At 40.4% G+C, this 25,045-nt stretch overlaps 1 protein-coding gene across 15 annotated transcripts in view; it reads left to right on the forward strand.

The window, feature by feature from the left end:
• NRXN3 (neurexin 3) overlaps positions 1-25,045 on the forward strand; it is a 1,706,389-nt gene that overhangs the window by 1,313,342 nt on the left and 368,002 nt on the right. For all 15 annotated transcript variants that reach the window (XR_004348667.1, XR_004348670.1, XR_004348668.1 and 12 more), the window contains one exon: positions 11,901-12,082. Coding sequence is in view for 11 of the 15 variants with exons in the window: in XM_032624307.1 (XP_032480198.1) it covers positions 11,901-12,082 (182 nt within the window). In the remaining 4 variants the exon portion in view is untranslated. The remainder of the gene's footprint in view (positions 1-11,900; positions 12,083-25,045) is intronic.

Below are 25,045 nucleotides of genomic sequence, written 5' to 3' on the forward strand. Positions count from 1 at the left end.
TACGGTATTTGTTTTCCTCTTTCTGACTTACTTCACTCTGTATGACAGATTCTAGGTCCACCTACCTCAATACAAATGACTCAATTTCGTTTCTTTTTATGGCTGAGAAATATTCCATTGCATATATGTGCCACATCTTCCTTATCCATTCATCTGTCGATGGACTCTTAGGTTGCTTCCACGTCCTGGCTATTGAAAATAGTGCTACAATGAACATTGTGGAACCTGATTCTTTTTGAATTATGGTTTTCTCAGGGTATATGCCTAGTAGTGGGATTGCTGGGTCATATGGTAATTCTATTTTTAGTTTTTTAAGGAACCTCCATACTGTTCTCCATAGTGGCTGTATCAATTTACATTCCCACCAACAATGCAAGAGGGTTCCCTTTTCTCCACACCCTGTCCGGCATTTATTGTTTGTAGATTTTTTGATGATGGCCATTCTGACCAGTGTGAGGTGATACCTCATTGTAGTTTTTTGTTTTGTTTTGTTTTTGTTTTTGGGTTACGCGGACCTCTCACTGTTGTGGCCTCTCCTGCTGTGGAGCACAGGCTCCAGACGCACAGGATCAGCGGCCATGGCTCACGGGCCCAGCCACTCCGCAGCATGTGGGATCTTCCCGGACCGGGACACGAACCCGTGTCTCTTGCATCGGCCGGCGGACTCTCAACCACTGCGCCACCAGGGAAGCCCTCCGGCTTTCTTTTGGTTTCCATTTGCATGGAATATCTTTTTCTAACCTCTCACTTTCAGTCTGTATGTGTCCCTAGGTCTGCTGTGGGTCTCTTATAGACAGCATATGTAGGGGTCTTGTTTTTGCATCTACTCAGGCAGTCTATGTCTTTTGGTTGGAGCATTCAATCCATGTACATTTAAGGTAATTATCAATAGGTATGCTCCTATTACCATTTTCTTAATTGTTTTGGGTTTGTTATTGTAGGTCTTTTCCTTCTCTTGTGTTTGCTGCCTAGAGAAGTTCCTTTAGCATTTGTTGTAAAGCTGGTTTGGTGGTGCTGAATTCTCTTAGCTTTTGCTTGCCTGTAAAGGTTTTAATTTCTTCATCAAACCTGAATGAGATCCTTGCTGGGTAGAGTCATCTTGGTTGTAGGTTTTTCCCTTTCATCACTTTAAATATGTCCTTCCACTCCCTTCTGGCTTGCAGAGTTTCTGCTGAAAATCAGCTGTTAAGCTTATGGAGATTCCCTTGTATGTTATTTTTCCCTTGCTGCTTTTTATATTTGTTCTTTGGATTCAATTTTTTTTTTTTTTTTTTTTTTTTTTTTTTTTTTTTTTTTGCGGTACGTGGGCCTCTCATCGTTGTGGCCTCTCCCGTTGCAGAGCACAGGCTCCGGACGCCCAGGCTCAGCGGCCATGGCTCACGGGCCCAGCCGCTCCACGGCATGTGGGATCCTCCCGGACCGGGGCACGAACCCGCGTCCCCTGCATCGGCAGGCGGACTCTCAACCACTGCGCCACCAGGGAAGCCCTGGATTCAATTTTTGATAGTTTGATTAATATGTGTCTTGGTATGTTTCTCCTTGGATTTATCTTGTATGGGACTCTCTGTGCTTCCTAGACTTGATTGACTATTTCCTTTCCCATGTTAGGGAAGTGTTCAACTATAATTTCTTGAAATATTTTCTCAGTCCCTTTCTTTTTCTCTTCTTCTTCTAGGACCCCTATAATTCGAATGGTGCATTTAATGTTGTCCCAGAGTTCTCTGAAACTGTCCTCAATTCTTTTCTTCTTTTTTCTTTATTCTGCTCTGGGGTAGTTATTTCCACTATTATATCTTCCAGGTCACTTATCCATCCTTCTGCCTTAGTTATTCTGCTATTGATCCATTCTAGAGAATTTTTAATTTCCTTTATTGTGCTGTTCATCACTGTTTGTTTGCTCTTTAGTTCTTCTAGGTCCTTGTGAAGCTTTTCTTGTATTTTCTCCATTCTATTTCCAAGACTTTGGATCATTTTAATATCATGACTCTGAATTCTTAAAACGGCCAGATAGAACCCTAGGACAAATGGTGGAAGCAAAGCTATACAGACAAAATCTCACACAGAAGCATACACATACACACTCACAAAAAGAGGAAAAGGGGAAAAAAAGCATAAATCTTGCTCTCAAAGTCCACCTCCTCAATTTGGGGTGATTCGCTGTCTATTCATGTAGTCCACAGATGCAGGGTACATCAAGTTGATTGTGGAGCTTTAATCCGCTGCTTCTGAGGCTGCTGGGAGAGATTTCCCTTTCTCTTCTTTGTTCTCACAGCTCACAGGGGCTCAGCTTTGAATTTGGCCCCGCCTCTGCCTGTAGGTCGCCTGAGGGCGTCTGTTCTTCGCTCAGACAGGACGGGGTTAAAGGAGCCGCTGATTCGGGGCCTCTGGCTCACTCAGGCGCGGGGTGGGGGTGGGGAGGGAGGGGCACGGAGTGCGGGGCGGGCTTGTGGCGGCAGAGGCCTGCGTGACGTTGCACTAGCCTGAGGCGCGCCGTGCATTCTCCCGGGGTAGTTGTCCCTGGATCCCGGGATCCTGGCAGTGGCGGGCTGCACAGGCTCCCCGGAAGGGGGATGTGGATAGTGACCTGTGCTTGCACACAGGCTTCTTGGTGGTGGCAGCAGCGGCCTTAGCGTCTCATGCCCGTCTCTGAGGTCTGCGCTTTTAGCCGCGGCTCGCGCCCGTCTCTGGAGCTCCTTTAAGCAGCGCTCTTAATCCCCTCTCCTCGCGCACCAGGAAGCAAAGAGGGAAGAAGAAGTCTCTTGCCCCTTCGGCAGGTCCAGACTTTTCCCTGGACTCCCTCCCGCCTAGCCGTGGTGCACCAACCCCCTTCAGGCTCTGTTCACGCCGCCGACCCCAGTCCTCTCCCGGTGCTCCAACCGAAGCCCGAGCCTCAACTCCAGGCCCGCCCGCCCCGGCGGGGGAACAGACAAGCCTCTCGTCCTGGTGAGTGCCGGTAGGCCCTGATTGTGCGGGAATCTCTCCGCTTTGCCCTCCGCACCCCTGTTGCTGTGCTCTCCTCCGCGGCTCTGAAGCTTCCCACCTCTGCCACCCGCAGTCTCCGCCCGCGAAGGGGCTTCTAGCGTGTGGAGACCTTTCCTCCTTCACAGCTCCCTCCCACTGGTGCGGGTCCCGTCCCTGTTCTTTTGTCTCTGTTTTTTTCTTTTTTCTTTTGCCCTACCCAGGTACGTGGGGAGTTTCTTGCCTTTTGGGAGGCCTGAGGTCTTCTGCCAGCGTTCAGTAGGTGTTCTGTAGGAGTTGTTCCACGTGTAGATGTATTTCTGGTGTATCTGTGGGGAGGAAGGTGATCTCGGCGTCTTACTCTTCCGCAATCTTCCCGGAAGCCCCACGAAACTATTTCTAGAGTTCTGTATAGTGTACCTGATAGCTACTTATTTAAATTAATTTTACTGAAATACAGTTGATTTACAGTGTTGTGTTAATTTCTGCTGTACAGCAAAGTGATTCAGTTTTACATATATATATTCTTTTTCATATTATTTTTCCATTATGGTTTATCACAGGATATCGAATATAGTTCCCTGTGCTATACAGTAGGACCTTATTGTTTATCCATTCTATATATAACAGTTTGCATCTGCTAATCCCAAGCTCCTAATCCATGCTTCCCCAACGTCCCTCCCTCTTGGAAACCACAAGTCTGTTCTTTATGTCTGTGACTCTGTTTCTGATTTGTAAATAAGTTCATTTGTGTCATATTTTAGATTCCACATATAAGTGATCTGATAGCTACTTTGATCCTTACTCCAGCTCCCTGAGATCCGTGGGCAGGAGTGGTATTACCACTTTCTTAATCATCGGGCAACTAGGCACAGTGAAGATAAATGATCATGATAGATACAGAGAAGGGACCTTACTAGTTGAAGGTTCTTCCTTTTGCCTAACTCTGACATAGGTTCTGTGATTAAGAGATATGTGTCTCATAGAAGCAGGAGTAATAACTCTTAAAAATATTAGCCAACTTTTTCGCAAATACCATGTTTTACGAATTAGAACCATAAATACCCCAGGGTCATCTGTTTATATTCCCTGACCCCTTCAAAGTGTGAAGTCCATGTAAATCAAGAATTTAAATCAAAGCACTGGAAATAAGCAACTACTCTTCATCTATATTTCTTTTTCACACAATATTCAGTACTTAGAAATCCCTTGATTGCTCTTATTACAGAAGGGATTTCAAAGCTGTGGAATAAAAGGAGGAAAAGAAGGCAGATAAATGCACTCTGAACCTCCCTTTTATTCTAGCTATGTCCCATGAGATGTCATCAGAAGGAATGAGTTCCAAAAACTGCTACAGAAGAGGCTGTTGAGTTATTATAAAATGATCATTTTTATTTTTCTTTTCATTCATTTATATTTTGCCTAAGGACAAATGTATATAAAGTCTTTGCACTTAGTTAATGCTCTGTAAAATAGAATGATAACATTGCCATTCTTAAATGTGTTACTTTGCTTTTCTACTGTGTATTCTTGTTAAATCTAAGATGTATTTTCATATATATATGAAATATATATCCTGAAAACAGTTTTCAATGTAATTTAGGAACTGAAGGGTAAACATAAAACAATTTGACTAAAAGTGGGTGTGATTTTCTTATCTGAGCCTGCCAAAAATTCACCAAAGAAAAATCATTCAAATGTCTTTGCAGTTAGATTTCTTTTATAAATTGGAAGCTATTCCATCATAGGAGATGTTGTGAACCCTAATTGATGAGTATTTATAAAATATTTCCACAATGAGATGAAATGACATAAAACTGAGATGGATTAATGGGAAGATGCCTGAATGACAGTGTGAAGATATGAAAGTATAGCTGAGCCAAGTTTTATTGATTAATTCAGCAGCATTTATTTCCTGAGCATTCACAGTGTTGATAGATAAATTAAACAACCCTGTCCTTCAGGAGCTCATGGTACAGAAGGGTTCTGAATTTTCATTTTGTTTGACAGTAAGACTTAATATATATTTTTCTTAAACCTGAATACTGTGTAATTTCCTAGGACTTACTTTGTTTTGCTATATAAAAAACTAGCTCGGTTATGAAAGTTAAATTAAGTTGACTATAGTTAATCTCTGAAGTAAACCTCATTATAGAGTCCACTCTTCATAATTTAGAATTTTGTGAGTATGGAGTAATTAATCAGGAATAGGCTATTGTCTGACCTTGCTTTGTATACTTGATAGAGAACAACTTCATATTAAACCATTGTCATTTACGTAAGATAAAATGATCTGGATGATCAGCCCTCTACTGCCATTTCCACTGCGTGGGAATTGAGTTTCCATCTTGTTTGCCGTTGTTTATTTTTTGCCACATGTTAGCAAACCATTGTCTTTCTTCTCTCCATCATTATCCCCATCCCCACACAGATACATAGGTAAAGTCAAAGGAAACCTATTAGGGCATACAGTTTGACACAGTAAAAAGAATGCAGATCATTAAGTTAGATAGATCTGGATTAAATTCCTGATTTCTTTGGGTCCTAGGCAAGTTTTTTCTGTTTTTTTTGTTTTTAACCTCATTCTATATATAGCTTTCCTCATCTTTAAAACTGGAAGAGTGACTGTTACAGGCTGAATTGTGTCCCCTCAAAATTTATATGTTAAAGTCATAGCCTCCACTACCTCAGACTATAACTGTAATTGGAGATAGAGTCTCTAAAGAGGTAATTAAGTTAAAATGAGGTCATTAGGGTGGGCCCTAATCCAATGTGACTGGTATCCTTATAAGAAGAGGAAATTAGGACACAGATGGGTAAAGATGATAGGCCACGTGGTGACACAGGGAGGGAGAAGAACATTTAGAAGCCAAGGAGACAGGCCTTAGAAGAAATCAACCCTGCTGACACCTTGATCTCGGAATTCTAGTTTCTAGAAATGTGAGGAAATAAATTTCTGTTTTTTAAGTCACCCAGTCTGTGGCACCTTGTTTATGGCAGCCCCTAACAAACTAATACAGCAACAGTATCTAAAATGAAAGATATAGGAATTTGAAATATTATACTATATGCTATAATATATAGTGAGTGATTCATACATATAGCTAGTATGATTATTAATACTAGTAGTAACATTAGTATCATAATTAGCATTGTGAAGCACTACCAAAGGTTTGTGAAAGAAATAATTGCCCGAAAGGAAAAAATAATGAGCTTATGAAAATTCTTTTAAGCAGGAGGAAGTTTAAGTGTGTCCCTGGAAGCTTTCCTTTAGATCAGTTTTAATGTATAGAGCCTCGTATACTTTATCTCTAATAGAGGGATATGCTCTGAAATGTTGCCTCCGTGTTTTCTGGCTTAATGCCCTTTGGTTTTAATCATTCTTTCTTTAAGAAAGAGAAAGAAATTGCCCCTTGTGGAGAGAGCCCTTACCTTGCCTGAGCATTGTTTAAGAAATGGGGCTTGGATCTCCCCAATGATATACTTGACGCAGGCAGTGTTGTCAGTTCCTCAGTTAGCTGAGCAGTAAATCTGATCATTTCTTTGCCAAAGATAAAGGATGTTCTTTAAAATACATGAAATTTCTCTCTTAATGTTCAGTCCCTTCAGTTTTGCTTTATGTAAGGCTACTTTGCTTTATTTAAGGCTACTTTATCATCAGTTTTGGTGTTTATTTTTAAAATTTTGGAGTAGAAAAAGTAGATCATAATAAACCATACATTGAATAAATACATTGCAGGGCTCTTTCTAAAATCTATATCATTATCTCGTATTCCCTCGTGGCTCCCTCTGTAATGCAGACATTTTGTTGTTCATAGTTTTTTTCATCTGTTATTTACCCTCCCCTTCTCCTCGTGGAGCTCTTGGTCTCCAGGAATTCCTTTAGGGAAGCTATCATACATCCCATGGGTCAGCAGGACAGCTTCTCCCCTGCAGAGGGGAGAGGAAGGCAGAATTAAGAAAGGGAAGATCCGGCTCTACTCTCAATTCCAACACTTAACACCAAATCAAGTCATTTAATCTCTTTGAGCCTCTGTTTACTTTTCTATTAAAACAGTAACAAAAATATTTGCCATTAACACTTCAGTGGGTACTGGGGAAAGAGACATCAAATGAGATACTCCCAAAGAAAGCAGTTTGAAACCCATTTGAAGCTGTAGAATTATAAGACCCTACTGTTATGAACACTCCCAAAAGAGCCAGGGGTGTCTGTAAGGGGACCCATGGAGCAAACTAAATATATAAAAGAAATTGAGAAACTGTGTTTTTCAAGTCATCAGTCATTACGAGACCCTTGAGCTCTATATATCTTCATTTCCTAGAGGAGATACTTGTCATTTTCAAAGTCTTTCCATTTTGGTTTCATTATCTGTATGATAATTGATATGAATAAAAGATAAATTTAAGTTAATAGCAATAACTACATCTACTGGCATAATATATTTTATGTCCTTGATAATCTATTTTCCAAAAGGATTTACCAATTTACAGTAAAGAATGCAAATGTGAATAAGATTTTGATGAAAGGATAATAAAATAGAAATAAGGAATAAGAACCTGATATAATAGAGGTAGACAGACATACCTTGGTGCCTTGATATTTTATACTAAATTCTCAGGCAGTGTTCAAAGAGCACCAGAGAAGGAGTCTGACATCTTGTTTCTTATTCTAGTTTACCTACCAGGTGGTTTGCATGCTAAGACTTATACTTATTACTTAATTTATTATTCTACCTGCTATACTCTTCTACTAGCAAATTATCTAGTTCTCTTTATTTTTTCTATTTTAATTCATTTATTATTGAAGTATAGTTGATTTACAATGTTGTGTTAGTTTTAGGTGTACAGCCAAGTGATTCAGTTTATATATATATGTAATATGTACATATAATATATATATAATATGTACATATTATATATGTACATATTATAGATATATAATATGTACATATTATATATATATATATTCTTTTTCAGATTCTTTTCCCATATACGTTATTCCAAAATACTGAGTAAAGTTCCCTGTTAGTTCTCTTTAAACTTAACTCTTTCAGGTCTCCCTTGGGAGATGCTTCCAAACTTGTTCCATTTTAATACCAACTGAACATTATTTCAGAAAGAGCTAATTTGTTGTTTTTAAACATAAATATATAACCGACATTATATATAAATGCTTTTCCGGAGCCATTTTATTTATAATTATTTGATGGGGAAAATAATAAATTAATTACAGGTAATCTATTCTATTTTCTAACTAAACTTTCCTTTTTTTATACACATACATACACACACACACACACACGCATATTAATGCACATATGTATATATATATTATTTTTATATCTAATGTAAATCTTAAAGTGGACCATGATTCTATTCCTGTTGGTATCCGGAAAAGTAGTATGCTATACATATATGGAGCTGCCAAAATCACCATCAGCTCCATCCCAGTAGCGAGCTATCCAGTTATGAAAACAATAAGTCACACCCATTGTTGGTGCTATCGAGACAAAAGAAGTTGTGTGTTATATAGCATGTCATGCTTGTTGACTATTTGAAGATGAGTATATCCACCTTATCATGGCTAACGGTGACAGTGTGGAGATTCCATTCCTGAAATACTGTGTTGGTTGGAACTCAGCAAAGCAACTTCAGCTGCTTGCAAACTTGCAAACCCTGCGATGTTAAATGGCCAAAATACCACCACAGCATGTTTTTCATCAGTTGAATGAATCACTTTTTGTTAGCAAGCAGGAAATTTCCATGGTTCTGATTATTAATAAATGTAGCATGATCTTAGTACCAGCATACTGAGCACAGTGAGAAACCAGCAATCAGAAACGCTAGTCTCTTTCTTGGAGTAGAAAGCATGTGATTAGGTATTGCATGTCTTAGAAGTGAAAATCGTTAATGGATTAAAGAGGATTCTTATGGTTCCTGGGATGCTCCCAAAAAGTTGATTTGTAATCCACATTTAAAAATAATAAAATTAACTTTTTAATTTGAAAATGTAAAGTTATTCCATGTTCCCCCTGGGACTCTAGGCATTTTATATTAAAATTAACAGAAAGCATGTATTTATCTTTAAAAACCTTGCAAGACAACAAAGCTAATTAAAGAAGAAAAAAATAACAAGTAATCAGAGCAGAGGGTTGTAACTATTAATTAACTTCCTCTAAAGCCAGCATTGGACTATGGAAGCATTCAGGGTCTTTAGTCACACTTATTAGCAAATTCAGTACCAAGAATACATTTTAAAATTTATTTCTATATAGCAGAAAAAGCTGTATGCTAAGGACTTTATACCTTTTATGCCCTTTTCACCTATAAAGTTAGAATTATCTAACATAGTGATATCCTAAATTCAGAACAACAGAGGCAGTAAAAATAATTTAAATAAAAAAAATAAATCATATTCTCTTTCTACTTATCGTAATATTGTCATAGTGTAGTTTCACTCTTTGTTTATTTAAAAATTGAAGTCACAGTGACCCTCTAGCCACCACGTATAAGAAGTTGTGTATTTATCTTTTAAAATGCTCTTCCTCTTTGTATTCTTTGTATTGAGAATACTGAACAGGGCAGTGGGTGAAATATAAGCAGAGTAGAAAGTTTGTAAAGTTATTTGTATGGTGAGAAAGCCAGACTAGCTTTTGAAAACATGTCAGATTTAGGGGTTATGGCTTTGTTTTCATTCTGCTTCGTTCTTATGAGAAGGTGTGAAAAAAATGAAGTACAGTCAACTTTACATCATCGGTGTAGTTTATTGTAGAATGATATTAAGCTACAATTAGTATATGGTAAAGCCAGGCTTTTGGAGGCACGAGGGTCCAGATGGAGACTTAAAGGAGGTGACACTTATTTAAGTCAGATATTTGGGTCTCTGTTTCCAAGCAGTGTTAACAAATGAACTATTCCATAGAACTGCTGTGAAGACCCAGCTAATAAATCTGAAAAACGCTTTTGCAAACTGTAAAGCACCATGTATATGTTGCTACTGTTATCAACTTTTGACTTTTTCTTTCTGTAGTGACAAAATTATTTCCTGATAGAGTGTGGATTTGTTTCTGTAGCAGAATCCACTATATATTTAGGATAGAATAGGGTAAGATTTTATAAATTGCCACAAAATGTCACAGGCTGATTTGCACTTTTGGTGATTCTATATATTAATCACTGAGTAACCTTCAGTTTTCCAAATAAAGAGTAAAAAGAATGGTGATGACATTTGTAATCATCTACAGAAATGGAATTATTTAAATTCTTCACAGATGGTAAGATTTCAAGAGTAAATCATTATATCCACATTTCTAATTTTAAGAATCTTTGAGGGTGTTGGTGGATAATAAGGAACAAACATTGTTTGGCATGTAGAATTAAACATAAACTTTCCATACTACAATCCCAAATTTTCCAGATGACTGTGGAGGGCTTTTCAGACGCCATCCCCTAAGAATTGAGAAACTCATAAAAGGAAAATAATGTTATGCTGCATACCATACACAAACTGATCATATTGGAGCAACTAGAATACTGACCTTTCAAAGAGGACAAATTAGATTCTATATGCCTCAGAATACAACGTGGCTTAATGCCTTAGAAGAGGATGGCATATGGCATATACTCCTAATTCTAGCCTCATAGCAGCTTAGTCTGTTATTTCTAAACAAGCTGAATAACTCATTTCTTCTTGAAACAATAGAATTCAACCCAATATTCTCTGTAAAGTAAATTGATCAGTGATTGAGCTTTTTAGTAAATGCCAGAGATATATGAATGCTTGTCTAATGGCACTTTAAAACAGTTTCAAGGATTGGACTATGTTCAGTGGGGAAACACAAGAAAATCTAATGCCAAATGTTCTCTGAACTTTGAAATGAGTGACATATGGAACTACTCACTATGGGTGACATACACACAATCATAGAAACTACAGTGGTGTAGTCTGTTCTGGCTACCAAATCTGCATGCTTTTTCCCAAATTCAGATTTAAAAACTTGTTTGTAAAAATAGATTTTTGAAATTTAGGAGATGCAAATATTTTCTTTATTTGTCTTCCTCTTTGTTTTCTAAGTATTTTTAAGTCAATATATTTTTACTAACCCCTGGGTTTATAAATCATAAGAGTTAAAACACAAGTAAATATTAAAAACAACGTTGAACCCACTAGTCATAATTGATAATACTGCTTTTCATGATCAAAATTCATTAAATTGAGGGTTGTTTCCTATGTCTTCTTTTTGCAATTTAGTTTGGAAAGGAGCTAGAAACTGTTACAGAATACCGGATAAACACCACAACTTGGGGAAAAAATATAGAGTTAATTTTTTAAAGACCTCCAGAATTAATTTTTACCACCTTTTTTATAGCAACATAAGAGGGAAATTGGAAAATGCTTTGAGTCATGTAACTTGGTTTTCTCAGGCTTTCTTTTCTGTGAGGGTGACAGAGGGCACAGGCAGGAAAGGAATAACGGCTTTGGATTTCCACGTTACCTTTAGTTTTGTGTGGCCTTCCTGGAACTGCTCCCTACTCCACTGACCAGAATATTCTGGTAGCTAAGAGGTGGGGGAACTAGTTTCCTATCTCCTGCCTGCCCTGGCCTAGATTGAAGAAGGCAGAAAAGTTGTTTGTCCGAAGGTAGCAAAGCTCTCAGACACAGCATGTTATCTGCCCTCTGCCCTTATACAGCAGGATCTGAAGATGCGAGGAATGTCTCTGGCTAGCATCTGCTTTGTTATTAACTCATTTTGCCTGCATCTTTAATTTGGGGTGACAGCCGTCTTCCAAGGCTTTGGATGCCATCCCTCTTGGTCACCATATTCTGGCACGTGGCGGCCATTTCTCGCCACAGCTGCCTGTGCAGAGTCTCAGCAGTGTACCCACAGCTGGCAATACGCACTGCAGGGTCCTGACGGCTCCCTCTCTCCTTGCTTTCGCAGCTGGCGCCACGTACATCTTTGGGAAAAGTGGAGGCCTCATCCTCTACACCTGGCCGGCCAATGACAGGCCCAGCACGCGCTCTGACCGCCTGGCTGTGGGCTTCAGCACCACCGTGAAGGACGGCATCTTGGTGCGCATAGACAGCGCCCCAGGCCTCGGGGACTTCCTTCAGCTTCACATTGTGAGTACTGGACTGTGGCCTGGATTCTCTTGTCTTCCTGGTGGTCTGAGTTGGTGAGGCAGATAAATGCACTGGAACATTCTAGATAGACATGGCAAAGGGGCGCAAGCTTGTAACGTTGCCTCAGTGTGTTGGAGCCACACCCAGGAGGTGGTGTGTATTAAGCCTCATTCTACCCCTCAGATATGAACCATGATACCCAGAGGGTACCTCGGGGATAGAAAATTTAAAACTCTTCCTGTCCAGACTCCCTCCCCTTCTGGGTGGTTTGACCTGTCATGAAACACTTAACAGACCACTTAGGTGTAAATAAGAGACTGACCTGGTATGGTTCATCTTAACCTGGTGCAAGCAGCAAGGCCACCTTGAGTGTCAGTGATCTCCTAAGTTGGGGGGATCAGCAAAGGTTTGCTGTAAAGGGCCAAATAGAAATATTTGGGGCTTTTCGGGTCATCAGTCTCTGTCAGAGCTACTCAGCTCTGCCATTGTTACTGTGAAAGCAGCTACAGACAATACATTTTTAAAGAACATGTATGACTATATTCCATACAAATATATTTCTCAAAACAGGCTGCAGGCTGTGCTTTGGTGACCCCTGCCCTAGCCTGCAGACTTTCCTGTAGCGACATAAAGAACACGTGATAAAAACTGAGGCCACAGTGGGTGGGGCAAAAAGAATCAGCACATTGACCAAGAGTTGGTGTATTTGTGTGTCTTGTATATCCAGCAGTTTGCTTGTATATATAAACCCAATAGGATTGCAGCCTCACTCACTACAGATCATTAAGAACACAGTGCAATTCTAAGAAATTAAAATGATTTGGAGGAAAAATTACTTTGTTGTGAGGATAGAAAATATTTTTATAGCCACAGTTAACCCATTTTATCACCTGTGCAGTCTGCAGTTAAGAAAGTAGGCTAAAGAAGGATACGATTCTCATCCATAAGTACCCAAAGTGCAGCCACCAAAAGCAAAGAGAGGAATTGTTCTCATTAGTTAGCAATGACAAGGCTAGGAAGAATGGATTTAATTTGGAGCAATACGAATTAGGTTTAAATAGTAGGGGGGGAAAGCAGTTAAGAGGAAAAGTCAACTGGGGATTATCACCAACCTCCAAAAAGGAGGAAAAGCAACATTTACTGGGAATCTTTGAATGTGAGTTTTGCTAATGTGCCTATCTACCGAGGAAAGCAGAGTGAGATTTCATTGCTGGGCTCTGGAGTGGAGGTGGCTGGCTGGAACCACAGCAGCAAGCTCAGCCCTGGAAGCAGTGCCCGTCTCCAGCACCTGCTCTTCCAATATGCCTTGGAAACAGGAGCAGCTGGAAGGAAGAGGCTTAAGCTGGAAGCCTGTCTGATCTCAGAGTGAACCAGAGCAGGTCAAGACTCTGCTTAGGAATGCAGGGAAGGACTGCTTGGAAGTGATCACCTTCAAAACGTAGAATAGGGGTCTTGAGAAGAGTTGTGAACCTTTAATGCTTCCTCAGATGCTTCAGGAGCCATATGGTACTATGAACCTGAGCTTAAGCATCTTACAAAGCCACGCCAAGGAGCACAGAGGAAGGCGGCCATAGTTAGTACAGTTTATCTTTATTTGGCCTGTAAGAACCACCATAATTTACAAAACTCTGTGAGATTTATGCTGCATATAACTTAATGAGTATTTCATGGCAGCTATAACTAGTCTATTATTACCAGCTCACTTTCATTTTCTTTTTTTATTCAGTGTGACTTACTAGGAAGAATAAGATTTGACACAGCCATGAGCATCTTTATCGAGTCAGATAACGTGCTACCAGTTTATCCATTTCTTCCCATTCCTGTTTTGTAAAGTGTCTCCACTTTTAAGAGAAATGTTGTTTGTTTGTTTGTTTTCTGGTAGTTTAGTTGGAGTTGGCAGTGTTTTTATAAAATGGATATGAGGATCCTGGGAACTTCTGAGAGGAACCGAAGCATTCCATGTTAAATCTTAAAAGCAAAAATACAAGAAATTTTACATCAAAATGTGTAGAGCCCCCTTGGGTATTGTAGACTTATTCCAGTGATGCTTTCATTGCTTAAACATTATGGAAAATTCCAACAGATTGTCCTTCAGAGCTTGGGTTAGGAAATGCCATCTGATATTTTTAGAGAAAAGTAAAAGAGACCCTACGATGTAAAGAAACCACACCATTCTGGAACGGACCTGACGTGCCTGTGACCCTCTTGAGCATGGTAACCCGTCATTGGTCTAGTAATTTCAAATCATTTTCTGTTCACTAATGGATCGTTCCTGGTGTCTACCAGAGATAGAAAGTGTGTGTGACTGTATTCCAGTAAAAATGTACTTATAAGAACAGGCTACAGGCTGTCCTTTGGTGACTACTGCCCTAAGCTGCAAAGGTCCTCTTAGAGATGTAAAGAATATGTGATTAAAAACTGAGGTCAGAGTGGGCAGAGCAAAGGGAAGATTCTTTATCACATTGGAGAGGGAAGTTCCAAGCGGAAGGTCAAAAGACTTGATGACAGAATCCAGCCTCTTGTTTTGGACATTTACATAGACACATCAGGAGAATGAAGCCATAAATACCTGCTAATTTTATATGACTTTCACAATCTGTCATATGTGGATTTGTTTATTAAACACAGTTTATTTCCTTGTACTAAAGAAAGTTACTCAAAAAGAAAGGAAGTGCCACTACTGAGAGCGGAAAAGGTTGAACAGGAGGTAAACGATTTCATTCCCCCTTGCAGTGCCCGGGCTCTGGCAAGGGTCACATGTGGGCAAAGCTTCGTTCTTCGAGTGCGAGTGTTAATTGTGGGAATAACCAAAAATACCTTGGTGCTACTTCTGAGTGGTTGTCAAGCTAGTACATTGCTCCAAAACAAAGTCTAAACTCTGAAATTAGTGTGTGTGGGGCGCGGGGGAGAGCACGAGAGAGGAAGGAGGGAAAGAGATTGAGAGTTTGTGTTTTATATACGGCTGCTGAAGGCGATTCCTAGGAATTCCTGGAGGTTTTGAGCAGTGGTAACACTGTCATCGGAATAAGCCCTTTTTACCCCCAAGTTAACCTATTTGAGGGAAGAGGAAATGCTCTTCCAAGAACACTGGGGAGTGTGACCCCAAGATGAGCACTCACACTAAAACAGACTCGCCTGTCGTGGAGACCCCAGAGTAGGAATGGCAAAGAGGCTTCATCTCGCCTGCCCGCTCTGAGTGCCTCTTGCTCTCTCAGTGCAAGCACTGCATTGGGAGGATTCGTGAGAGCAGCAGGTAAATCCAGCAAGTAGGAGTTCTGGCTTCCGCTAGCCATGTCTGCCACTGTATGCTGCACGCAGTCCTTCCTCACATGCTTGAAGTCTCCCATATCTCTTCCTTCGTCATCCTGAAATCCCACACGTTAAAAACTCTGTAGGGAAGTAGGTATCTTTTGCAACTCTTAGTCCCCTGGAGGTCTTTGAATCACTGACTAATTAGTTTAGTCTTCTTATTATCCTTACCCCACCAGGCTAAGGTCAGCTGCTCTGACAGGGTTTGAGTTCTGTTTGGATGGTTGGGAAGCAAGAAGGAGAAATTAGAATGGCTGATTTGGGGGGATGGCAAGAATTTGTGGAGAGAGCTTGGGCAGAATGAAGGCATTGGTGCCCTAGGGTGAAGAATTGGTGCAAAGAAAGAGACACTAAGACAGAGCTGGGTAGGTGCCATAGGCACAATTTTTCCTGTTTCACAGTTTGCTCAGATTATCTGTTGTTCTCACCCAGTGAACAGAGGCTCTTCTTTCTTTTGCCGATTTCTTTTAAACCAAACGTCTTCCCACTCATCTGGGCCTCGTGGTGATTACATAGACTTATTAAATAAGGCAAGAATTAGATCATTAAAAAAAAAATCAGAGAAGGCCAAGAGATCAAAATAATTTAGAGATTGCTTCAAAGTAGCTTACATTTCTTCGTTTTTGTTTCACACTTCTGTGGTGTACTATTTTCTGTGTCAATTATGAGTTATGATATTAATGAAATCACAGACAAAATATGTCTGACAAAGGCAAAAAGATCTTTGCTGAAGTATGTGTTCATGAAATAAAATTCTGTGGAGGGGAGGGTATCATAGGGCAGAGGGATTTTTACAAATTATTGTTTCAAATGTAAGTTCTCTCCACTGAAATCTATTGTTGAGAAATTAATCTGCTCAGTATTTGGAGAGAAGCTATTCCTGTGAGTGACATCTGCCTATTGTCCCTTCATCTAGGCTCTGTGGAGCAGTGTCAAGTTACACTCACCTTCTTTATACAACAGACAAAACTGAAAAGGACCAGAGAAAGGATTACCATGGTGTGCTTGCTATTGCCATCCTGAAACTCTTGACAGAGGTAGCTTCTCTTTATGTAGTTAGCTTCCCTTTATGTAGTTAATGCAGGGTGTAAAAAAGACATCCTGTTCATTTTATTCTCTCTGTGTGTAATTTACAGTAAATCCTCTTGGATTTATTTTTTAATTATGAGCCTTTCAGGAACGGTGGACATTTATGTGTCAGGACATCTGTTTTGTTTGACAAGAATCTATAACCTTCCCCAACTGTTTCCCTCCTGTCTTATAATGTAGATACTTACATAAACCAAAGTAGAAGAGAAAGGGTTAGTACTGTTCACACTGACCTCCTTTCCAAAATGGTAAAGTGTTCCCTTTCCAAAGAACTGCCCTCCCTCCCCAAAAAAAGACTGATGATATTCTCTTAGTGTCAGGTTTGGGAAATCAGATATTTAAGTTTGGCTTGTATAGTATTGTTTTCCCATAATTTATAGCACTTGAAGAGACTTCTGGAGAAAAAACGGGAGCAGAGCTGAATTATGATAAATGGTCTGTTGCTCACATCTATTGCATGTATAAATTGCTGGCCTGGATGCTTCATTTGGCTGTCCCCGTGTGGGATATTTACAGCAAACCATCAACATCTTTTGGGTTAGTGTTCAGTGAGTTTAGGTGGCTGTTAGCTTAGGTTCATCTCTGGATTTGGCCGGTGGCAGAACTGGACTGGGTTCAGGCATTGTACATGGGGGCATCTGCAGAGGAGTCCAGAGGAATATTGACATTCGAGGCCGGTAACACAAGTAAAGAGGGAAAGAACAAGAAATCAACAAAGGTGTCCACCAGATGCAATTTTGCTTCCCACAGAGTGCTGCGCACTGCAGGTTAGCTCTGTATTTCCTTTTGCTGCTCTTTGTTCTTAGTGAGAAAGGCCTCTTTGGGTTTTCTAGCCTTAGGAGCTTTTCCAGATCATTAGCCGCTTCTGTGGAGAGGGCCTGCTGGGGATCGTCTCTGTAGCTCCCAGCTTGGCCGTTCCATCCCGGCGGAGTTGGAGGAGAAGGTGGGAGAAGGGAGTGGAAGGGGGTTTTGCGGAAGCCACTGCTATGTAAGCTGGACCAGAGTCAGCACCTGCATGGGAGTCGAGTGTGTTTCCTCAGATCTTTTGTTATTCCCAAGGTGGCTCTACCTAAATCTGGTGACTTTGATTCCGTGCCTCATGTTGAAAGGCAGAAGCTATAGTAGAAAAATGTGCTTAATTTGTGATCAGAAGATTTGGATCTGAGTCTCATTTCTGTCCATATCCAGTGAGCTACTTGGCTTTCAGCAAGTCACTCCACTGCTTGGAGCTTCACCTTTCTCTTCTTTTAAATGGGCACCAAACAGCTTACCTAGTAAGGATTTCCTGAGGTTCAGAGGAAATAAAGTATTCAGAAGTTGTTTTGTTGTTGGCAAAGCACTGCATGAAGATAGAATGGTAGTTTTCTTGATGAAATATCCAGCAGGTGATGACTTCATTTAAGAAAAAGAACATATATATATATATATATATATATATATATAAAATGAAAGGAAGAACATGTTTTATAATGGAAAGCAGAATTTCATTTTAAGTATTTTTGAAAGTCTACTTAGACACTTTCTGCAAGCAAATTCCTATTTTATCTGATCAAAAGCAAATTTTTGAATTAACCAAATCCACAGTTGAGACTTTTGGTGTGTTCCGTTAGCACGCGGTGAAGAACCCAGTTCCCGCTGAGAGACGCCTGGTTAGGTCAATAGGCTAAGTAGACTCCTGCAGCTTCCTGGGTGTCTCATTGCAGGGCATTGTGTCTCTACAGTGTCATGAGGTGATGCATTGTGTTTCTTCTGCACTTCAGTACAATGTTCCAAAGGGCTCTACGCTTACCAGCAAAAGTGTAATCCACCCTGCCCTGAAGTTCCTTCTTCGGTCATATGAACCCTATCTCATCTTGCCTAAAGAAGATGAAGGAGGATGAGGTGGTGGTGGTGGAAGCGGGGGAGGAAGAGGAGAAGAAGGAGGGGAAGACGGAGGCGAACAGAACAATAACCACAAACAGCACCATGAGGAGAGCAAAATCTTTATAGGCGAGGAGAGTATAAAAGTGGTTTGAGGGGCTTCCCTGGTGGCGCAGTGGTTGAGAGTCCGCCTGCCGATGCAGGGGACACGGGTTCGTGACCCGGTCCGGGAGGATCCCGTGTGCCGCGGAGCGGCTGGGCCCGTGAGCCATGGCCGCAGAGCCTGTGCGTCCGGAGCCTGTGCTCCGCAACGGGAGAGGCCACGACAGTGAGAGGCCCACGTATCGCAAAAAAAAAAAAAAAAAAAAAGTGGTTTGAGACCCACCATGGGCACCAGATAAAGACATAAAGGGCTTGGCCCTATGCTTGGGCATTAATAGAGCCCAGAAAGGGTCATTGCTAGAATGAGCATCCCAGTATGGGTACAGCCTGACTGAGTGGAGATGAGCAGCTGCCGCCAGCAAGTAAACTGCAAACATAAAAGCACATGTACAGGTAAAAGCATCTCATAGATTTGTTGATTCCTCAAATATAAAAGAAAAATGAATGATAAATCTAGTGTGCAAATGAAATTTACAGTAATACAGTCGTAAAAATTGAGTTGGCAGAGCATGTAGGAAGTATTTTATAGCTGGTACACAGTTGGGAGAAATGAGGCCAAATGACCATATCTTTCTCATTTATCACTTACACCAGTGACCCTTTGACTGTTAGCTGATGATAGTCCTGTTTCAGCATCCTCAATGCACACATAATATGAATTTAGAGAAATTAGAATTAAGAGAATTTAGATCATGAGTGACATTCTTTATACGTGAACTGAGTGTTTTTTATGTGCCAGGCTAAGTGCTATGTTTTGGGGATACTGTGATCAACTTTGGCTCACATAGAACTAACAGACTTGAAAGAACGCAGTGATTAAAATATGAGAAATTAGGTTTTCTACATATCTATGAGATGATGTATTGAAACTCTTGCATGGCTCCTGGCATATAGTGAGCTTTCAATCAAGGATAGCTTTTAATATTATTGGTACTGTTTTTTCAATTAACTTTTCTTTAAGTCAGAGAAAACAATATATTTTATTTTCGTAAATAATGAATAGACTTTTAATCAGATCTTTGAGATTTCAACTTGACTAATATAAAATTCTAAGGAAGCGTCAGGATACTACTGATTTAAAGTCAACCTGGTAGCATATACCCTAGATGACTGCAGTTATCAAATAGCTGAACGAGTTTTGAATAGCAGAGGCTTTTTAGAATCCAAAGTGCAACAAGCAAGGGAAACCCTAGGCACCATCAAGTGAGTGCTGGGGCTCATATGCCTTAATGGCAAGCCTACCTTAATGCTGTCGTTTAGATGAATTATCTCATTGACCCACCACTTACACTGTTACTAGTCATTACTCCTGGGGTATTGTTCAGTGCATCAGGGCAAGAAATAACTCACGAACTCCCTGAAGCTATAGACGACGGATTTTAGATCCCTGGCTGCATTCAGAAGGCACGGACCTCAGCATATTGATTGGGGAATTCATTAGCCACCCACCCCACAGCGTCATGTGCTTAGATCCTAATGCTGTCACTGGGGCTGTTTCATCTTGTTAGTGTTTCCCCGATTGATGGCGGAGGGAACTGTATAACCATATTAGCCTCAAAGATAGTACTGACCGCCAGACCTGTCATTTCCCAGCCTGAGATGACACCTTTGGAACCTAGAATCACTTACAGACATTTAGATAAGCCCTGCTGATCGACCAAACTAACCTTCATCCCAAAGTCAGTTCATACTCAGGATGAGAGGAGATGATTGGCAATTAAAATGTCTCCTATTCTATTCTTGACCCCTTAGTTAACCTCTTTTAATTCAGTTTATTTTTCTACTCCATTTTCTATAAATTGGCAGGTAATTTAATAGCATTGATGGTTATTTCCTACACTTGCTTCAGACTCTATCTTTAGAGATCATCTTACATGACTACCATTGCTGTTGCTCACCACTAATACTGACAAAGTACCAGGTACCAGACATTGTGCAAGGCCTTTGTTTATTTTATCTTATAATGCGCTCAGAACAACTCAGTGAGGTAGTCACTATTAATAGCCTCACTTTATAAATGAGGCAACTAATATTTAATGAAGCTAATGAATTTCCCAAGATAGCACTGCTAATAAACGGCTGAGCAGGCATTCAGATCCAGTTCTGATTCTTAGCTACTATTACACCCCTGATGAAAGTTTCAGGGTAGAAAGTGTACTGGTGATGATTTTAATTCAACACGTATTTATGAAACGGCAATTTATTTGGAGTTGGTGGAGATATGAAGAGGTTTAATATCAAGGAGGGAAATAAAAATTGTACATATGGCTCCGTTTTAAAGGAGGATGGGCTGTGTACCAAGGAAAGTAAGAATATTACTGGTTGTAGACATTGAAGAAATGGACATGGACAGGGTGGGTCAGATTTTGGCTGGTGGAATCTGGAGAAGGAACACGCCAGATGAAGATGCTAGCATGAGCGTAACCTCAAAGGAAGGAAATCCAAGTTATATTCTCAAATTAGGTGTTCATTGTGTCCAGAATAAATGAGTTGACGGAATGGGCGGACAGTGTGGCATGGCAGACAGATCCCGTGTTTTAGAGGAAAGTGGTCTGTGACTCAAGGTCTAGCTTTGCCTCCAACCAGCTGTATGTCCTTGGGTGAATTTTTTGACTTCTCTGTAAACTAATAATGTCACCTCGCAAGTCTGTGTAAAGATTTATAGTAATGTGTGAAAATGTTTCATGACTCTTATCTGGTCTGCGATAGATGCTAAACTAATGATAGCTATGTTTTGGGTTTATTTATTTTTTTCTTTCCAGGTACTTTAGGCCTGTAGTGGGGAGAATTTGAATGCCATATCGATAGATTGCTTCTGAAAGCAGTGAGAAGACATTTTGAAAATTTTTGAGCAGAAGACGAAATGTCCAAAGCTTAATTTTTAGGAAGATTATTTGGATCCATTGAAAGAATGTTTTTCAGTGGGTTCAAGAAAAATAAATAGCAGGTGATTGTTTAAGTGGTCCAGGAAAAATGTTTTTAAGGACTTATTCTATGATGATGATCATAGGCAGGTAATGAGGATGCAACAAAAGGACATTTCAGAGCTAGAATCAACAGGTATTGCCAGCTGGTTGAACGAAAGAAAGAGACAAGGAATGTCTAGACTGGGAAAGTTATGATTTCAACAACGATCAAATAGGGGACATGTAAGAAAAATAGATTTTAGGATAAAATCATAGTTTGACTTTGGTGTTGCAAAATATAAGGTATCCAAAGGTCAATCCATAGAGATTTCCAATAGGAAATGTGTGATGAACTCTGATGAGAGATAAGAGCTAGAGGTAGAGACTTGAGAATTCTCAGCTTGGCAGTAACAGTGGAATCTCTGAGGACTGCTAAGATATCCAAGGAGATAAATGAGTAGGAACTTGGGAAATATATACAAAACTTTACAAGATGAAGGAGAAAAAGGAAGGAAGCTAAAAAAGAAAAGGCTACAGGTTCAGGCAAAACCTAGATAGTGAAGTTTTACAGAAATCATAAAGCTTGAGAGAGGTTTTCAAACCCAAGCAGTTCTAGAGCTTTCTTTTTCCGTACCTTTTGGACAAACATCTGTCATTTGAAAGCACTTTGCGGGGACATCTTCTCTGTCTTTATTGTTATTTATTACAGCATATAATATTTGTCATTATGGTCCTCTCACCAGTCATTTTGTGTTTCTTCCCTTGGTAGTTGTCATAAGCATTACTAACTCAGAGCCAGAAGACACAGGGTCTAGTCCTGGCTCTGCCACCAACTAGCAGGCATCTCAAGTAAGCGGGAGAGATATAGATATTGTTCTGCCAACCTCATAGTATAGTAGGGAAGGTCAATTGAGAGAATGCATGTGAATGTGCCCTGTTACCATTGAGAGACCTACAAAATTAAATAAGATTGTTTTCCTAGTTTTCCATCCACTAGAGCTCATGGTGCCTAAGTGGTTGTAGTTTTCAGCAGGAAGGTTAGCGACCAGGCAGATGGGGATCAGAGCCAAAATGGGAATTGACCCAACTGCCAGATCCCATGGTCTGCTGTGGTCCTCAAAAGGGATGAGTCTCTCAGACTTTGTCTCCCACCGCTTGGAGCATCGCTTTGGGGGAGGCCATTTGGATTTACGGTCATGATGCAGTTCTCTAAAGAAGAACCCCCCGGTGCTGATGGTCACCATGGGCAGTGAGGCATGGAATCTGATTACCCTTATCATTATTTTAGCTTGCATGCCTACAGATGTTACTAATGGTCATAAAATTATTCAGCCCTTCTTAAAATGCAAACGGCAGTAGTTCAGTTACTGAAGCCTTTTGGAAATGACTTTTACTGGTTGATTTTCATAGCTGCAAACTCGTATTCTTACCTGACAACATGCATGTTTTTGTAATCACTTCTGTATTTGCTCTTTTAGTTATTTTCCAGTGTGCCTGCCACTTTGTGTGTATCAGCTCTTTTAGTCCTCACAACACTGTCAAGTTGGTGAGATTACTTCTGTTTTAGAGATTAAGAAACTAAGGCTTAGAGGATGAAATAACCATTGCTTGCAGTGCTGAGAAGGAAAGAAGACTATCAGTATATTTCATGCTCATGTCATATATAGTGCTTTCAAGAGTTACCTACTAAGTATTGAGGTTGGATGTGGTGAATTTAGCAGGACCTGTGGTTTTTTTTTTTAATCTACACAGTTAAGAATGGTAAACAGAAATGGAGGAGTTGGGCACAGTATTTTGAGTAAAGCAGAGTATGTAATTGGAACTAAGTCATTTTATTTCTTGATTCAAAGAAATTCTTCATTTTATGTTGCATTTGATTGCTTCCCAGTATGTTTTTTGTCTCAACAGCATTAAGGCATCCATTTACCCCCAAATTGCTTTCTTAAACACCCTTATGCAAAATGGGCTTGGAAACTAATCTAAGGTTTTGCATGCAATATGGTGGACCAAGAGATACAGAGGCAACTTTTCTTGTCAAATTTTAACAAAAGTCCTCTCAAATGTTGCATATCTGAGCAGAGATTATTGGACAAATGCCTTCACATATTTCATTGTGTGATAAATGCTCTATTAGAAGTCTTCAAATATTCTTATGTAAAAACTGTAAATGATCTCAAATAATACAAAAACACATTCAGTCTCTCTGCAGTCAGTATTTAATTGTATGTATTTCTAATTTAAAACCAAATATGAGTGTCTTCGCAGAAGCCCTGGGCTGTCACCCACTGGTCTGTTAGTTTCCACTGTCCAGTGGCAAAGTGTAGTACCAAATTGAAAGGTAGACCTTTTCACCGGAAATCACATGCCTTGAAGTGGGAGCAGATTCCCTTCAATTTACCCCAGACTTGATGACTAGTCCCTAAGGTTAGCAAGCGCTCACCTTTGCCACTTAGATCAGTGATGCTAGGGTGGGTTTTGTTGCATGGCTAAACAGCAAAGTTTAATTCAACACTGAAGCTTGAATGAAAAAAATTAGTTTGGTGTGAGGTGTTTCCCAGAACACAGTGCACCATGGGGGAGGGTCTTGGACTATCCACAACGCACAGCTACCTGTTAAAAAAAGACAAAACTCTCCCTGAGGTCTGGTTGCGAATATATACAGGGGCATATAGCGAGAAGTATAACGTGACAAACTTAGCTTTAGGTGAGAGGCGGGTGGGAGGAATAGAATTCTCAAGTTAAAGTTAGCCAGGCAGGTGAAGATGAGTAAAGTACTTTAGTGAAAAACAATTCAATCATTTATTTATTTTAACATCTTTATTGCAGTATAATTGCTTTACAATGTTGTGTTAGTTTCTGCTGTATAACAAAGTGAATCAGCTATACGTATACATATATCCCCATATCCCCTCCCTCTTGCGTCCCCCTCCCTCCCACCCTCCCTATCCCACTCCTCTAGGTGGTCACAAAGCACGGAGCTGATCTCCCTGTGCTATGCAGCTGCTTCCCACTAGCTATCTATTTTACATTTGGTAATGTATATATGTCCATGCCACTCTCACTTCGTCCCAGCTTCCCCTTCCCCCTCCCTAATCACTTATTTTTTCAGCCAGCTCCTACTACATGCCAGGTAAGTTCTAGGTGCTAAGTTCTAGGTGCTGGGAATACAAGAGTGAACAAGATAGTCTAACCCCTGGACTTGTGGAGCTGACCTTCTGGTGGGGATTCCTCAGTAGGTACAAGCAGTCAGAACCTAAGTTCTGCAGAGCTTTGTGAAAGCCCACGGTCATCTATATTTAATTGATTAAAGTATTAACAGACTGGCGAATCCCCCCAAACTTTTGTTTCCATCTTTGAACTTTTCTCTGTTTTCCAAATCCCCATGTGAACCTCCCTTACTCTTTTTTTTTTTTTTTTTTGCGGTACGCGGGCCTCTTGCTGTTGCAGCCACTCCCATTGCAGAGCACAGGCTCCAGACGCGCAGGCTTCGGACGCGCAGGCTCAGCGGCCATGGCTCATGGGCCCAGCCGCTCCGCAGCATGTGGGATCCTCCCGGACCAGGGCGCGAACCCGTGTCCCCTGCATCGGCAGGCGGACTCTCAACCACTATGCCACCAGGGAAGCCCCTCCCTTACTC

The sequence above is a fragment of the Phocoena sinus genome, chromosome 2 (genome assembly GCF_008692025.1).
Source record: "Phocoena sinus isolate mPhoSin1 chromosome 2, mPhoSin1.pri, whole genome shotgun sequence".
In the NCBI taxonomy this organism is placed as follows: domain Eukaryota; kingdom Metazoa; phylum Chordata; class Mammalia; order Artiodactyla; family Phocoenidae; genus Phocoena; species Phocoena sinus.